A 16,969-nucleotide genomic window follows, 5' to 3' on the forward strand; every position below is an offset into this window, starting at 1 on the left:
GAATCATACAAGGTGACTTAGGTGACATATTCCCGATAATGCGCAGTCATCCTACCCGTCAGAATGAGGAGAATGATATAAATCCTCTCATTTATCAATAATTGCCGATTTCAATGTATAATCTTCTGGGAATCGCGATTGATTTACGGAAGATGTATAAAATCACCTTTTCACATATCTCGAAATTGCATTTACAACTTCGAGTATTATATACAAGATGTTTTTTAAGTACTGTCCAATATTTAGGACATGATTACTGTTAAATATTTAGGAATTGATTTTTAGAGTTTATTATATGAAGAAAAGATTTTCTCAGAACACATAACGTCCTAAAGTATCGAACACAGTATTTAATAAGCACTTTATATGATAATACAATACACATATTCTCAGTTGCCCAAAATTAAATAAAAGTTATGGAGTGTAAGGTAGGTATTTAGACGAGGAGTGGGTTAAAGTCTTAAAATGGTAAAGACAGCAAATACGAGTATAATAAATATCCACAACTTGATTTGCATTTCTTTCTTCTTTTCTCAATCCTACAGTTTTAAAAATATCCTAGCTTTTCTCACTCTCGAATAACAATGACCAGACATCCATTGTTTCATTTAATCGTCCAGATTCGCCATTGTTTCGTTTAATCATAACGCTAGCGCAGATCATCTGCAATTCATGATTTATTGTTTGTATGGTAGTTTTATGTACGATCAATATAAATTGACTAATTCGTAGTGATTTGCACTTTTTGATTTTGTTAAAAAGTCGCTCCGCTGGCATGAATAATAAACAACGAATGCAAACTCGACGAGTCTGCGTTCATATTATTTACGAATCTCATAACCAAATACGAATTTCAAACCATGAATCATTCTAGCGCTTAAATAATATAATATACAGATAATAGTATATATATATAATAGTATATATTATATATAATAGTATACTTTCATCCTGCTTACAAGAGCTATCAACTACATATTAAAAACGTTATTGTATAATTGCACTTTCGATAAATTGAAACTAACAGTCGAATGACGATAATGATTAAAATTTACACAAATGATCGATGATAAATCTTTGGATGAAAAACCGTTAAGAAACGATATCTTGCTACTTTGCTTTTGTACAAGTTTTTTCCTTTAACTCCCAACAAGATTCCCAAAACTCTTTAAGTCTATTATCTCCATTGGAACAGAAGTGTCGAAAATCCTGTATGATTTTCTTCTGGAAAACTTCGTCGCCCGCCGCAACAGATAACGATTTCCATTTGCGGCTGACCATATGATTCCAAGACCACAAAAAACCTACCTAAAATTAATAACAATTATGATTCTAGATATAATTTCATGCTAGGTTTCTTAAAAAAAAAATGTTGAAAGAGAGCGAAATAGTTCTGAAACTTGTGCACCGTAACATTCTCGAATATTTCTCTTCAAATTTTCTTCAGTGAAAACGCTCATTATTACATCTAAACCTTATTACATCGATATTATAAATATATGAAAGTTTAAATAATCGTTTAAGTATGCGGCAAGGTCACTTACTTTCCTATCTGTGCTGTGATCGTCCTTCTTTCCACCAACGTGTCTGGTAATGTATGCTTCGTGCGGACTAGACTGGTCCGGGTGAATCGGGTATCTTTTCTGCCCAGTGTTTCGCCGCACGACATTGGTACCGGTTCGTGGACGTGGCCGCGTACTCGTGGTGGATGGCACTAATATAAATGCGTTACCAGTGATGTGAACGTACTGGCGGTCATTTTCGATATTCTCGACTAAGCACGGCATGAAGCCGAATCTCTGCAGAATTGCCTCTTGGAATAAAAACAACCTTTGTGCATAGGTATCTTCTCGGAATTCTATAAATTTGTATTCATTATCAAATAGAACAGTATTTTTTAATGGGGCTGGTAACACGATCATTAATTAGGACAAACCTTCAAAGAGGTGCCGCTTATTTGTCATTAGGCATTCCGTATCGAGTGGTATGAAAACAGGCCCTCTCAGAGGATCGCTCTTTAAGGTATATGGCAGCGCCAACAAATCGTTGGGAATCGGTATCATCTGTATCCCGCACATTTGAGCCTTGCGTTGCCAAACGAATATCTTACAGACAGAGATTGATTAAAAGCAATTCGACATTGTAACGAAGTAAATGAGAGAGGTGAAGTTGCTTACCAGATCGGCCACTATACTACCAGATGATGCGACCCATTGTACTACGAGTTCGTAAGCACTGTCTACTTTGTAAATGGACTGGTATCTCAAGTGACCCCATTCAATCCTGTCGCTTTTATTATTGATGTCGATATCAAGATGAGTATGTTTATACAATGGCACTGAAAGAGAACGAATTATATATCTTACTTTATCAATGCGAATCTTGATAGACGATCATATATTTTATGTCTATTCTGTATAGTGTATAGGATTAATGTTCATTGTGAATTAAAAATTAACTTCTCTTGTATTTTCAAAGGTATCTGTAATGTTGTGATATAAAGAGTATACGCATAAATTGCATGCCGAGTACTTCTGGTACCTGTGAAACTTCTATCATCTATCGATTCGTTCAAATCTATGTCGTCTCTGAGAAAAGATGGAACGTTGGATTCGTCAATAGCGTCGCAACTAGGTATTGTTATGGGCGTCGACGCTGTCGTCGAAGACGTTGGTTCGCACCACCCTTTCGGTGGTCTCATCTCCACTTCCACCCACTCGTTCTCGAAACTTTGCAGATTCCCCAGCGGAGCAGAATAGTCGGCAGCTGTTACCAAAGAATGCGATTGAATTGCAAATTGTTGAAAATTCGGTCGCATTATTTACCTTTTTGATTTTCCTTATCCTGCACGATGTGATACAAATAATATCCCAAGGTAAATTTTTGCGAGAAATCGCCGGACGCATGGCATATCAATTTATCTTCAATCATTCCCTGTACAAAGATAAATTATTTAATTTTATTGCCACAATAAAGCTTTAAACAAAACTGTAATTAAAATCTTTTCTTTTTTTTTAAACGTAAACGAAATATGCAAAGATCATTTTCTTTTAAGTGACGTTTTCACTTTAAGTACTTTATTTGCTAAAGAAACTGACACTCTAATTAAAAAAATTTTCTATTTTAATGTGTCTCTGTTACGACGTTTCTAACCAAACTGCAAAAATATACATAGAAATGCAATGTAAGTAATATGTACAAGTGGAGATTAAATGTACTTATTCAAATTGTAGAAACTGCAACGAATAGATAACAAATTTTTATGAATTTTACCTTTAGGATATTAATACTCTGTTTGATCCCCGTGCTGCCTTCTATATGGTTGTTCAGCCACTGGATCGCATCGGTGATAACAAACGTTTGGCTAGGGAGCGAGGGATGTTGTGTTAAGAAGCCAACACCGGTTTGAGGGTGTTTCATGGCTTCCAAAATTTCCACGTTCGTTGCATTGCTTTTTATCTTGGTCAGCTCTTGATTTGCACTGCAAACAGTGATCAAGTTTATAATTATTACATCATTTATATATTTGATACCAGAACAGCCGAAGTCTATCTCGAAGAGATTATTTTATTATTTTCAATATCAAACAAAATTTAAGCATTCTTTTTAAGTAAATTAAATAAAAATTAAAAAATAGCTCTTTGCCTCATAAATCTTATAATTGAAGGTTTGTTCTAAACTGATAAGTTATATCAAATAAAGTATCCTGTATATGAACATTGAGGCTCTTAAAGTATCATTCAGCAAATTGATGTATCTGGGTGTTTACTGTTAAAGGGAAAATTATTAATACAAGTGATATCCTTGTACCAGTCGTCGTTGGAGTCAAAATGATCCTGCTGCTGTTGCTCGAGTGACAACGGCAAAACAGCTTCACTGGCAGGCGACACGCGTCCTCTGTCCATCACTTTGGAACCAGATCTAAATCACACATGGAAATGGAGAACATTCGTTAAGTAATTGTTACTAGCGCGCGGACATGCAGAATCTACGAAGCGATTTATATGTTAATGCTAAAGACAAGCAAAAATGTTTCATTCTACTTTATGTCACTTCACAGCAAATTAGATAAAAACTTTAACAGAACCCTCCACGCTTTTCTATCGCAAGGTGATGTTATTCAAGTTAGATTCGTTGTTAATCTCAAGAATGAAAGATATACCAAATGCCATTGTGTTCTACCGAGTATTTTTTTAGTTACAGACACAAGTTTAAATGTTATGTTCTTCATGAAAAATGAATGAGAAAGAAATTTTCTTGTTGACAAGAAAAGTTCATCGCAACCTTTCACCTTTTTTGTCAATGACTGTCAGCGAACTTTGAGTGATGTTCCTTTTACATTTCAATTTAAATAACAAGCTACTTTATTGGCGCTCAAGTGAGTAGAAAGTGAATCAAAATAAAATTTAGTTTATCACAACACATACTTTTCATTTGATACAAAATATTGCATGGCTTCCTACACTTCATAAACGCACGTGCGAGACCAAAAGAATACTCGATATAAGTTTGAGATTAGAGCCCGTACATTTACATATATTGTATGGTAAAACGCGTATATATGTTCAGTGTTGAACGTCGTACGCGAATAGTTTCGTATTCTTAATCTGAATTACGGAAGGAATAAGAGAGTGAGACCAACCTGTTTGGCACGTGGCGAGGAGTGTCGAGGCACGTGCGGGCAGCCGCAGCGGTATTCATTACATGCCTCTCCTGTACAGAGGAGCAACAACCCCGTCACTCCCTCACTCACTACCAAAATGCTCACACAGAGCATACATACAGATGCCATTAGACTTAAGCTTTGGTTTGCATGTCGCTTGCCCTCGGCACGTCGTATGTATGCTCTCTGGGCCGGGCATTAGTCGGAAGACGAACAGAAAAAGATGAAAGAAGCTGAAAGATACAGAAACTATGTGTGTGTAGGGGGGGGGGGATCCCTCTTAGGCTCTCTCGCTTTCCTCCTAATGCGTTGCACCTGCTCCACATTGAGTGACATCGAGAGGGTATTAATCAGTGTCGCGGCGGTTGTTATCAAAGCCCGCGATGAGCAAAAGTGCGGAGCAAGGATAACTTGTTTTAGTGTGTGTAGTACACAAAAAAGAACATTCAAGTGTGTTTTATATGAAAATCACGCAAAACAAGAAAAAACATGCACGATAATAGTGGAGCCGAAAATGTTGTGTCAGAGATGTACCTGTGCATCCCTTTTTAATTGTGCTTCTGATCTTAGCAAGAGTATGGAGCAATCACCAAAAGCGTTAAACTGAAAAGAAATTGGATTTAGTGTACCCATATACATTGGAAAACAATGTCGAATTTCAAGAAAGCGTCAAAGAATAAGTTCACTGATTATAAACTGATCGGAAATTCTTCAGGATCGCCAGCAAAAATTAAAAACATCAAAATTGATTGACCACATCTGGCAATTTTAATGGTATATTATCACGACGTTTCGACCATGGGTTTTGGTCCTTTTCAAGTGATCGTAACTGTGGTAATCTTGTGTGTAAAATCACATGTGTTACGTTGGTGTTGAAAGGATAGTCATTATGATATGTTATGCGAGTGTTAACTTAGTTTGCGCACTGACAAAATATGACTGTTATATTACGTTCACTGATTATATTACGTTTCTATGCTTCATATCGTCATCGTGCATTTTGGCATCAGACGTTGTGCTCTCTGATTGTCCCTCCTTTTACTTAAAACTCAAATTCACTCTTGTACTGGACAATTGTAACGTCAAATGCACACTGAAAATATGCAGCACTGATAAGTTAATGTGTGTCCCGCAAAATCAACAAGCCAATTAAACACAATGTGATTAGCAGAAGTGTCTCGCTCCAGTGATTGAACATTCGCCGTACACAATAGACCAAGCAAGAATGAAAACCATCGACACACCAATTTGGAATAGTCCACTGAAAACAAAAAGAACAAAAGAGGAGTCCGCGAAACTACGCAGTTAAAGAATGGCGCAAAGCAACAATGCTGAAAATCATCAAGGTAGACATATTCAAACCTTGGTCTCGGTTTCTCTGGCAGACGGTTGCTCCCGAGTCGCTCCCTGAAAGGAGAGCTGCCGACTAGATTGGTCTGGAAAGTATGATGACATGTATGGGTAACTGTGAATGGTAATGGTCAAGCTGATGATATCGTGAAGATGTATATGTAACTAGAATGCGATGTTTAACATTAAAAAGTGTCGCTCTCATATAAGGCGTAAGTCATGTATATACATATATATATATTGCATGTGTGTATATATGTATATATATAAAATGAGAGAAAAGTGTAAATCAAACACATCGTAACATCTGACGCATAACGGTTAAGCTCGCTAAAAATCATAGATGCACATTCAATGCAAAAATATATCAAGCACGGTCACAATTATCGTGAGATTATATTGTATTGTGTAAGCTGGCCTGATCATTCCAGGTAACACGTATCAAAGAAGCGATTTCGAGAAACTCGGATACGCCTAGCCTTGAAAAAAAAATGGGGTAAAATTGCACCAGCTGAGATCGTTTCACGTCCAAGTAAAAAGAGATTCTTGTAGTTACAAGTTTTCAAGAGTGACTGTTAATATTCCATGTGGCAACCTGTTGTGAGCGTCTATTTCACGCTCTCCGGATAATCTCGAAATCTTCTTTTTACTATTCTGCAAAATTATCTTTCCTGCTGCAACTTTACTTTATTTGTAGTATTTCTAGTAGTATCGGAAATGATATATATTGTGTGTACGACAGTCTGTAGAGAATCGAGGATCTTTCCAAGAAATTTTCTCTTATTGTACCGCTTGCGATTAACTAGTCGGAAGCTCGTGTGAACGAGAATCCCAACAACTGGACTCAGTGTATCTGAGGCTACAGGAGGGGAGGATGTACCTGGTTAGTGAGGAATATCAGGCTCGTGCTGTGCCTGCGTCTGGTCAAATGAGAGGCAGGATCTCTTGGAGGGACACCACCTAGAGCTGTAGGGCTCTGAAACATATCATGCTGAAAAACCCTCCCCATACAAACATTCCAGCTACATGTCTCTACCTATCGCATACCTATACGTATGTCATATCGAATTTGTAGATTTCGTAAGTTTTTATTTAGTAAGTAGAGACCTGTGACTTTGTAATCATAATCTTGATTTGCTGTCAACGCGAACAACTACACAAGTACTTTGATATGCATTTCGGAACGATCGTATATGTAGTATAGGTATAGGGGTACAAGTATTATATCGTTAAGTAGTAAATTAATACTGCTGAATGTTGCTATTGTACATGTTATAGGCTAACGTTAACGCAAAGTGTCAAAAGAAGCTTCGTAAAAAGCCGTGCATCTCTTTTAGTCTTGTAACTGTATATCCTAGTGTCTTGTACAGTATCTCCAGCATGTTATACAGCAATGTTTTTATCTACAACTGATAGAATTAGGTTTTGGCCAGAGATCATTATTTCGCTAATAAGATTATCTCTTATGCTACAATAAATATGCTTACAGAAACTGCGTAATTCGAAAGTTAATAAGGTATAAATAATCAACATAAGCATTAAAATAAATCTGCGCAAATCAATCAAATATGAGCATGCAACATTCAAATATAGTATAGAGGAGATATTCCAGAAAATATTTTTACACATTATTTTCTCGTATATATGCAAGAGAAACAGACTGCCTTCAAGAACTGAACTTATGTTCCGTGTATAAAATATGCTTATATCCTTTTTTTAATATCGAAATAAAAGAACGGGGACAGAATATATCTCCTCAAACAGCATAATTTACAACAAAACTATCAAGCAATTTTAAATCAAAATCACATAGAATGGAATAACTGCAATTAAAATATTTATAAAGGGATGTCCCAAAAAGATATATATCAGCACTATATGTTCAAATATTGCGCAACAACAAAGATCCGATATGAAAATTAATGATCGAATAAATTAAGATTGGAAATTTTTGTGAAAAATAATGGACAATGTCTTTACCGTGTAAAGTTTCGTTATAATGCAACTACACTTTTTGGAACGTCTTCTATTATTTGTTATATTATTATACATTTAAAACTCTAACAAATAATTAATAATTTGAGATTGATTGATCCATCTCTATACAGCTTAAAAAAAATTAGAAAGGGAGAAATTACCCAGTTTTTGTTGGGATTCGGCCGTCGTATTTTGTTCAGCCATCCCTCGATGAAGCGTAGAAAGCCGTCCATTAACGATGCCTGTTCGGCATTACTGAACGGAGTGTATATGTCGCATCTTGTAGAACTATCTAAAATTTTGCGGGTTGCAGGATTATTATATGGTAATAGAAATACTCGAAACCTCCAGTACTTGAGAGCCTGAAAGAAAGCATATTTGAGATCCTGAAATAAAACGAAATATCGAAGTTAGCAATTTCTTATCATACGAGAAACCGGACTTTTGGAAATTCACTCACTTCCACTACAGCAAAATCGGTATGGCCCCGTGTGCAAATGTAGTGGTCTAAATAATTCCAGTTATAGGTCTCAAGTTTTTCTGTGGTGAAAGATACCCACGAGACCTCGTACGTATCGTGATGCGGAGCGTGAAATCGATATTGATAGTGAATATTGAAGGGTGGGTAAGGATGCCTGCAAATATAATTATTGTCAATATTTGTTATTTGAGTTGGTGTGTAACATGTTACCCTGGAAAAACACTAATTATAATAAAATTTACTTAAATATATGCCTTATTCTTAATTAAAGCACGAAACGGTATTAAATGGTAATTAAAATTTGGAAAAATTGATTTTTGTAAAATCACTTTGGGCTGCCATTAAAACGTGGAAGCTAAGTGCACAAAATGTATTAAGTATAGATCTATTAAGTATCCAATGCAATCAGTTAATTGGTACACAATCTCAATATCTAATTATAAATTATATAATATTTACCGTGGACGGTATCTCGTAACTGTTATAGAATTATCGAACAGTGATATTTTGTGAAAAATTCTTCCAATGCTAAGTAGATATTCCTCTTTAGGCTCAGATTCAGTCTGTCTGCCGCGCATTATCGTGCTAATTGCGGGAACGGCATTGCTGCCAGTAGTGTTGCTTTGATTCTTGTTTGGCGGTAAGATAATCAGCTGGAAACCCTTAAATGCAATATTCGTGATTACTCTCGATACAATTACTTGAAAGTACATAAAAATAAATGTTTCATTTATACCTGGGATAAACGTTGCGAGACCAACTCTTTAAACACTTCTACAGTGGTTAATGGTGTCTTGTAGATCGCTCGCTGTTGGGCAAAATCAGCGTTAACGTCGTCCGGGAGAAGATTGTAGTCAGACACGACATAATCGTTTTGTAAGCTTCGCTTGTCTGGGAAGTAATCGGTAGTGATGGGCAGACACGCAGGAATTGTTAAAGATTTCCAGTCGACCCCTATTTTAAATAAGGTTTTCAAGTGATTGAAGCGATTAACAATACCGTTCTATGTGTGCAAGAAGAAACAGATAAGTTGCAATTTTATAATCGATATACAAGAATAGTCTTTTCCAGCTTCAAAGCTTTCTAGCGCCTATTTTTATTTGATATCCATTTCTTCCTCATGTAGCCACAAAGAGTAGATGCTCGATGAGGTGCCACTTGTTGCAGATGAATAGAAATTATAGAAATTGGAACACTCAACGATTATTATTTTATATTTTGATCTAGATTATAATATAATTGTCTCTACAGGAAAAAACTTTGGTACGTGAGAAATGCCATACGTTCGAGAATCTACTGCATTGCCGATTCAATCTTTCTTTACCAGTAGAAATAATATTTAAACTACCTTCCGGCAGAAACTACTGATATATATATATAGTCTTCATTATACAGAATGTTCTATGTAATATTATTAATAGCAGCGTAACGATTTCCAAGAAATTAGTTTAATTTTTCGCAGAAATTCATTTTATAAAAATTCGATTACAAAGCTTGTATGCGTACATGAATTTAGAAATTCTCTTAAACATTCTGTATACTTAATTCAATCTTTATCATATTGAATACGTTCCCTACTAACAAGTTTAATTACAATGAGCAAAGACACGTTATTGTGCATACATTCATAATATTCAGAATATTCATGTTTTGCAAATGCTATAGTTTATATGATAAAGATTAAAAGTCTTCTCTCTCTCTCTCTCTCTCTCTCTCTCTAAATGCATGCTGTCTGACAATTATTAGTCATAATGTGCTTAATAACAAATATTCTATAGTGATATATCAATTCTGAGTTATTAAGTCACGTGTGTAACACAATAGATAACTAACGAATCTAAAATACACATTATCTTTTTTTATATATACTTCGGTGCAATAAAGTTACTCGATTAGATCTACAGAAAAGAGAGAATATAATAAGCATCTCTAAACAGCTACGTATCGTAGGTATGCCTTAACATATAAGTGTGGAAAGGCTAATATCGTAGCACACTTTGTCAGTGAGAGGAGACACGTAAGATAGTACAAAAATGTATTAATAATACAGAAAAGTATAAGCTTTACGTGAGGTAACATGTATCTAACTGATGAAAACAGCAAAGGGGCAGTTTGCGAAATGCTCAGCAAAGAACAAGCGGCGACCTGTGTGCAGTAGATGAAAGCTGCTTGTAGCGGAGACGTTAAGCTTCAACGTGTAGGAGCAGGTTGAAAGTATCAGGCAGAAAAATATGTGCTTTACATCATTTTAAAATAACAAAAAGAGAATCGTTTGTAAAATTCGGTGGAAATCCGCTGTGAGCATGCACCAGACACGTAAGACAATTATGAAGAAATGGTGAAGAATTGTGAAGAAACTATTCAGTAGCGACGCTTCTACTTTGGGCTAACGTCCCTAATATAGATAAACAAATGTATACCATAACCGGATCAATCCCTAATAGTATATAGCGCTAACCTATGACTGCTGTAAAACAGCATAAGTGACATCATAGTTGTACATCACACACGTATCAATGCGTCCAGCGTTGCATCCCAATTAGACGTACCATAGCATGGAAATAAACAACATTATTTGTATCGATAATCGATGATCTTGTAAAAATAAATATTGGATATTTTCAAGAATGAAAATATTTCTTCCTTTGCAAAAACCTTTCGCAGATGTATGAAATACATATATCTGGATGTAATCATTCGACGATACAGAGATGCGATTTTATGAGAACAGAGCGTAATTGCAAGACTGGGTTAAGCGAAGCTATTATAAAAAAAGAAAAGGAACTACTTTACTCATGTAAAATAAATGCAAAATTATAAATAAGTGAAGAAGGAAATGTATTATCGAAAAATTATGAAGATTTAACTCGTCATTAAAGTATATTCTATATTTAAAAAAAAACCTTTCTCTACACGTATCAACAAGTTTGATGAATGCAATAGGTGACAATATCCTCTACATTGGGATAGTATTTGCTTTCCAAGATGTTTCCAAGTATTTTCATTCTTTCATAAATATTATCAGTTGTAACCATGCCTTATTAATCTTCTTTTTTGATGCTGATATCTGATATCAAATATGTTATAGTAATAAATTTAATTTTTCAGTCATTGCATTATTTATAAACAGGAGTAAATCTGTAGTAGATTCTAACGAACCATGTGTCCTAACCCATTGTGTCTGTCTTTGCTGACTATATATATTTTATTTAGTGGTATACATGTGTGCACATTAAATTTATAATATAAAACATAAGATTGGAGGAAATTATTTTTGATTATTTAGAGTCATACTGTAATTCAAAGCCAAAACCACAGTAGCACTCCTGCTTATGATATATCGATATTTATATTATTTAAATTATATCGAGAACTCTGAGTAAAATATTGTATGAATAAAGCACAATACACGTAAGAAGCATTATATGTATAATTTATGGATACTGGATACTGGAATTACATGTGTGGAATTACATGTGTAATGTAAATAACTTGTTATTCGATTGAATATTTTTAAATCTCATTATTCAGGATTATTCAGAAATTCTCTCTTTTAGACTGTAAGCCTATTGATTAATCACGCCAAGTCGATAACTTTGTTGCATTCTTTTACGGCCCATAATGTATTACAGAATAACATTAAACTTCATAATATTGTATAGATGTACGTTTAAATCACTCATTAAACTGCTTTGTATTATATTAACCTGCTTCCTAACTAGTAATGTAGTAATTACAGAAATAACAATACCAAACAAATGTTTGGAGTAACAACATCTATAATATTTCTATTATTTCTTGCAAAATGTATAGATACCATAAGTTCAGAGAATTATTAGAAATGCTAAAATTATTAGAATTATTAGAAAGCAAACCTGTTGTTAGAGCAGGTGTCCATTCCTGCTCACCAGTAGCGCCCCACAAAAGAGTAAGACTTTTATTCGCCATAGCTAAAGGATTCGCAGCTTTATCTCCATTAGTTATAGGATTAGATCGCGGTTTCCCTTTTGTGTCTATAAGAACATGAATTTTATTGTCTACTGTGTGTATGCGCTCTCTTATATTTTATATCTTAAAGATAGCCAAATTTAATAATACTAAATACTAACGATCTTGAAATCCCGTTTGAGATACTGATCTTGAAATCTGATTTGAATTGTTCGCCGTCCCAGCTTCCATCGAGGATCCACTTATGGTCGATAGAGTAGCCTCACTTTGTGACTCCAACGTTTGTATTGGAACAGCTTGATAGTGATGTTGCTGTATTAGAACTCCCGTAGGCCCTGTAGAATTGTATTAATGTACTTTAATAACTTTAATAGATATAAATTTTTATGTCGTATCTGTGGAATATGTGCAAGATGGCAATTGGGCAGTTGTTGAAACTAAATAGCTATTTTCGGCAATGTTTGTTACTCTACGACATTCAGCACATTCATAATTACATATAAAACAACATAATAAGAATCAATTATATTTATCGATATAAATTATTATATCGACATGAAACGCGTATGATTATTACCTTTCGGAAATATGTGAGTCCACCGTCGTCTGTTGCTGGTAAGTTTGATGGTAACATGTGATGGATCAAAAGGGTTGATTAATGCTCTACCAGGCCGAAGTATATTTGTCGGCTGAGAAATTGAGTTCGTCGGGCTACCAGCGCTACCAACGACAGGTCTAAAGGGCGGGGATATCTCAGAGTCGGTTAAATCGCTCTTGACCGGTGTTCTGGATACACCTAATGCAATGATCGCAGCTATTTAATAAATATCTCAATGGTATAAACTAGAAATTATTATCAAACACGCGTGTGCTTACCAGTTCTATCCTCGTTAGATTTAGCGTTATCGTCATCTGTTTTGTGCGGTATCGTTATCGCGGCACTCCGTAATGCGAGAATCGGCGGTGAATGTGTTTCAGGTGGTGGGTGATGTATATCGGGATCTGACATTTTGCGCTTCAAGAGCTTTAACAGATGGCCATTATTATGAGTTTCAAGGCACACCACGCTTGTCTTTTTCCTCCTCGTATTTATCCTTTGTACACTGAAACAACAATAAAATGTATGTGTTAATTTAATAAAGTAACAATAAAAGATGATTGGATTTATCTATTTTTCCTTAGACGTACATACGCAGAATTTTAGTATAATAAATATTTTTGTGTCACAAATACCTTTAAAAGGGAAGAGAGAGAGACAGAGAGAATATTGTTTTGTCACATTGAAAAGATTTCCGTTTTATATTACTAGTTATGAATATATGATGCTAAAGGATAACGCATTTAGCTGACTTACCTTGAAGTATGAGCTGTTGGTAGTTGGAACACTTGTGCGTCATAGGCATCATAATCGAATAACGTATTGTGTAGACACTCTCTTGGATCTTCTTGCAAGAGTCTAGTTTTGCAATGTAATTTTTCGTTATCCGTCAGATGTTTCGACATCTTCTGCGGCAGCTTTATTCGCGGGATAAATGTGGAATAGGGAATCTTTTTGTTCGTGGAATAGAAACTGAGATTTATCCAGTGAGGCATGCTGTAGTCATCAGGCGCGTTTATAGAGGAATCTTTGTTATGAAACTAGAACCAAATGTCGCACATATTACTTTTATATAAATAAATTATGCACGCATATGTACGTGTAGTACCTTCAATAACGGAACCGCGTGAAGCGGTTGCTCTCCAACGCATACCAAATCACTTCCTACACCGTTATCAATGATTCTCTGCTTTGTCACATTTGTCAGCTCCCTGTCAACCTCAAAGACTCCAACTCCAGGTGTAATAACTACAGATAACTGACCGGTTCTGTCAAAACTGCGGTCTAAATAGTGTTTTTCAAAAACTGTAAAATTATATCACAGATATAGAAATAGAATAGAAACAGATGTATAATGTCATGGGAAGAAAAATGAAAAATGGACAAATAAATCACGTTAACGTTTTGGCCATTCTTTACTTGCCGTTCAGAGACATATTTAACATCTCCAGAAAATTGCCTTGCGCTGCAGTGGAATTTACTGCCTTAGGTATGCTAATACCTGGCCTCTGGTGATATTCCAGAACAATTTTTTGATAATCGGTAAACAGTTTACGCAGTTGCACCAAGATATTACTCCAATCCTCAAATCTTTCGTTTTGCACCGCAACTCTGTAAAAATCTTCGTAAAATCTCCCTCTGTGATCTTGCTGGAGACACTCCCTCATGTGATTCGGACATTCCTCCAAACAGGTCGCATTGTAGAAGGTCCTTGAGAACAGTACAATGGTAACCTCGTGATTGATGCTGTTCTTTTTCCACTTTTGAAATAAATCCGCCAGGAATCCGTTGACCGCTTTCTCAAAGTAGAGATCTCCGTGTATGTCAAAGTCCCACATTTCAGAGCTCATTTGAATGAACAAGTATACCATGCTTGTACACGAGCGGAACACCACCTAAAAATAGGGATCTTTTATAACGAAGGTAAAGGCGCGATATTTTAATTAAGTGCCATAACTTTGCACGAACTTTGGTGTCGTCGGTTATAACGCCGCAGGCAACACGATCGCCCTGTGACCACATCTCGTACACTTGACAACGTATACTACCGCTGCAAAACTCTATCTTCTTATTCATGTGCACGCAAGTGTTTACCTAAAAAGAGCATCCTTATGTGTACCGCTTAGAAAGAAGAGAAACGATCACAATTCAGGAGTAAAAAAAAATATATATTATAATAGAATGTTTCCAATTAACTCCTAGATTCTTTGACCGATCTAAACCAAATTTTGCAATCTAAGTTACTCTCTAGGATCCCGCGTGGAAACATTTTGCTGAAAATACTATAAAATCGATGAAAAGTGAAACTAAAATTGCTGAAAAATTACTGAATGTGTTTCAAAGCGAATCATAATTTTCCTTAGAAAATTCTTGGGAGACACAAGGAAACAAAGTATACCATTGAAAAGTAATAAAAAAAATTACGTAATACCAGACATCAAATTGGCTGAATGTAACTAAAAACTGTGTCACTTTTGAAATAATTTTTTTACAGAATTTGTACTAAAATATTGACGAAACGATAATGAAACGAGGGTCGATCTCCTCTCGGGAAGATTTTTAAATACATTTCACCACCACAACAAAATTTCATCGTGTTTTCGATAAAATATTTCCACCAAGGAAAACATAGGTTGCCATGAAACCTGAATGTTCAATCTCTTTGACGCTTTGCGATATAAAATAACAGAAATTACCCGTTGGGCAACATTGGTTCAAGCTAGTGTGAAATAAAGCAGAGTTGTAAACCGAACCGAACCATTGAAGTGTATCCGCTCCGAGAGAACGGATCAAAATTTCAATTATAAAATCGTTCCGATCCGGAGCGAACCATTTTTGATTATGATTTCAAACGCTCCGGTTTCGAACCGGAGCATGAAAAACCGGTTTTGGAGCGGTTTCTTTATCTAAAAAGGATTTAATTTATTTAAAAAGATTTACCACGTTTGAGTCTTCGCTACATAGCTGAAGAGGTGGTAAATGTGCAAATTTCACCAGTTCGGTTCGATTTGCATTCCAAGTTCTAAATAATTTACTTCATTCATTCGGTTTTCGGGGCGGTTTTTAAACTCGAACCGGTTCAAAACCGCTCCAAAGAACGTATTTATGCTCCGGTTTACAATCTTATTCGCTCCGATTCGGTTTACATCCCAAGTCCCAAATAATTTACTCCGTAAATTCATCCGGTTTTCGGAGCGGTTTTTAAATTCGAACCGGTTCAAAAACGCTCCAAAGAACGTATTTTTGCTCCGGTTTACAACCCTGAAATAAAGAGACATAGTACCAAGCTGTTTTTCAGACGCCACATCTCGCTGCGGCCCAGGTACTGCTCCTTGAACGTCAACTCTATGGAATCTAGAGCCAAGTCGTCCGGATTTACTTTGTTCATGTATACATCGGCGAATGTACGCAGCTGGAACATTGACGCTATGTTACTCTCGACACTGATAGTCTCGCGGCTCTGGAGGTCCTCCTTCAAAGACGTGACTTGCAGCAACAGGCGGCTGAACTCATCCTCGGGATGGTAAATCTCGACGACGTCGCCGGTTGTTATACCGGGGTAATCCTTCGGGTTGACGATCAGGTCTTCCTCGCTGAAGTTCTTCTGATGCATTATCAGCTTGAAAAGCTTCATTTCTTATCCGGCATTCTAGATCTGCGGAAGGTTTTGCGCGGTGTACTTTTCATACTCAACGAAATAGAAACATGCAATAACTGATGGGGGAATTTGCGAATTCAACTTGGCGAAGACTCGAGTCGGTTATTTACGTTTGTCTTGGAGCGACGGTCCAGTTGGCTAACGATCACGCTGAGATTTCTCGGTGAAGTTACAGCATACAGGTTGCAGCCGTTACAACCGTTAACGCCGCAACAACATGATTAGAGCGAAACCTGAGAGCGACCACGCCGGAGTTTTACTTGATAGTTGATGATAGTCTTGTCAGTCTTGACA

At 36.0% G+C, this 16,969-nt stretch overlaps 1 protein-coding gene across 7 annotated transcripts; it reads right to left on the reverse strand.

The window, feature by feature from the left end:
• Positions 1–495: 495 nt before the first annotated feature.
• Positions 496–16,963, reverse strand: LOC105564410 (DEP domain-containing protein 5). Of its 7 annotated transcripts, none has more exons than XM_012016752.1 (25): positions 16,786–16,963; positions 16,301–16,672; positions 14,986–15,111; positions 14,441–14,912; positions 14,126–14,322; positions 13,774–14,057; positions 13,296–13,522; positions 12,997–13,215; positions 12,581–12,754; positions 12,347–12,484; positions 10,930–10,938; positions 9,208–9,425; positions 8,931–9,133; positions 8,451–8,625; positions 8,152–8,352; positions 6,894–6,989; positions 6,026–6,099; positions 3,811–3,921; positions 3,274–3,481; positions 2,826–2,934; positions 2,542–2,766; positions 2,178–2,338; positions 1,937–2,105; positions 1,545–1,858; positions 496–1,308 (listed from the first exon to the last, which is right to left on the reverse strand). In XM_012016752.1, exons 2-25 carry the CDS (start codon positions 16,649–16,651, stop codon positions 1,111–1,113), a joined length of 4,659 nt encoding a protein of 1,552 aa, XP_011872142.1. In that variant the 5' UTR covers positions 16,652–16,672; positions 16,786–16,963; the 3' UTR covers positions 496–1,110. The 7 variants fall into 7 exon arrangements, with proteins under 7 accessions (XP_011872142.1, XP_011872140.1, XP_011872139.1 ...); XM_012016750.1 differs by lacking the exon at positions 6,026–6,099 and adding an exon at positions 4,643–4,713 and having other exon boundaries at positions 8,152–8,376; XM_012016749.1 differs by having other exon boundaries at positions 8,152–8,376.
• Positions 16,964–16,969: the final 6 nt, after the last annotated feature.

This window comes from Vollenhovia emeryi, unplaced genomic scaffold (assembly GCF_000949405.1).
Source record: "Vollenhovia emeryi isolate VEMERY1.0 unplaced genomic scaffold, V.emery_V1.0 DF939165.1, whole genome shotgun sequence".
Lineage (NCBI taxonomy): Eukaryota > Metazoa > Arthropoda > Insecta > Hymenoptera > Formicidae > Vollenhovia > Vollenhovia emeryi.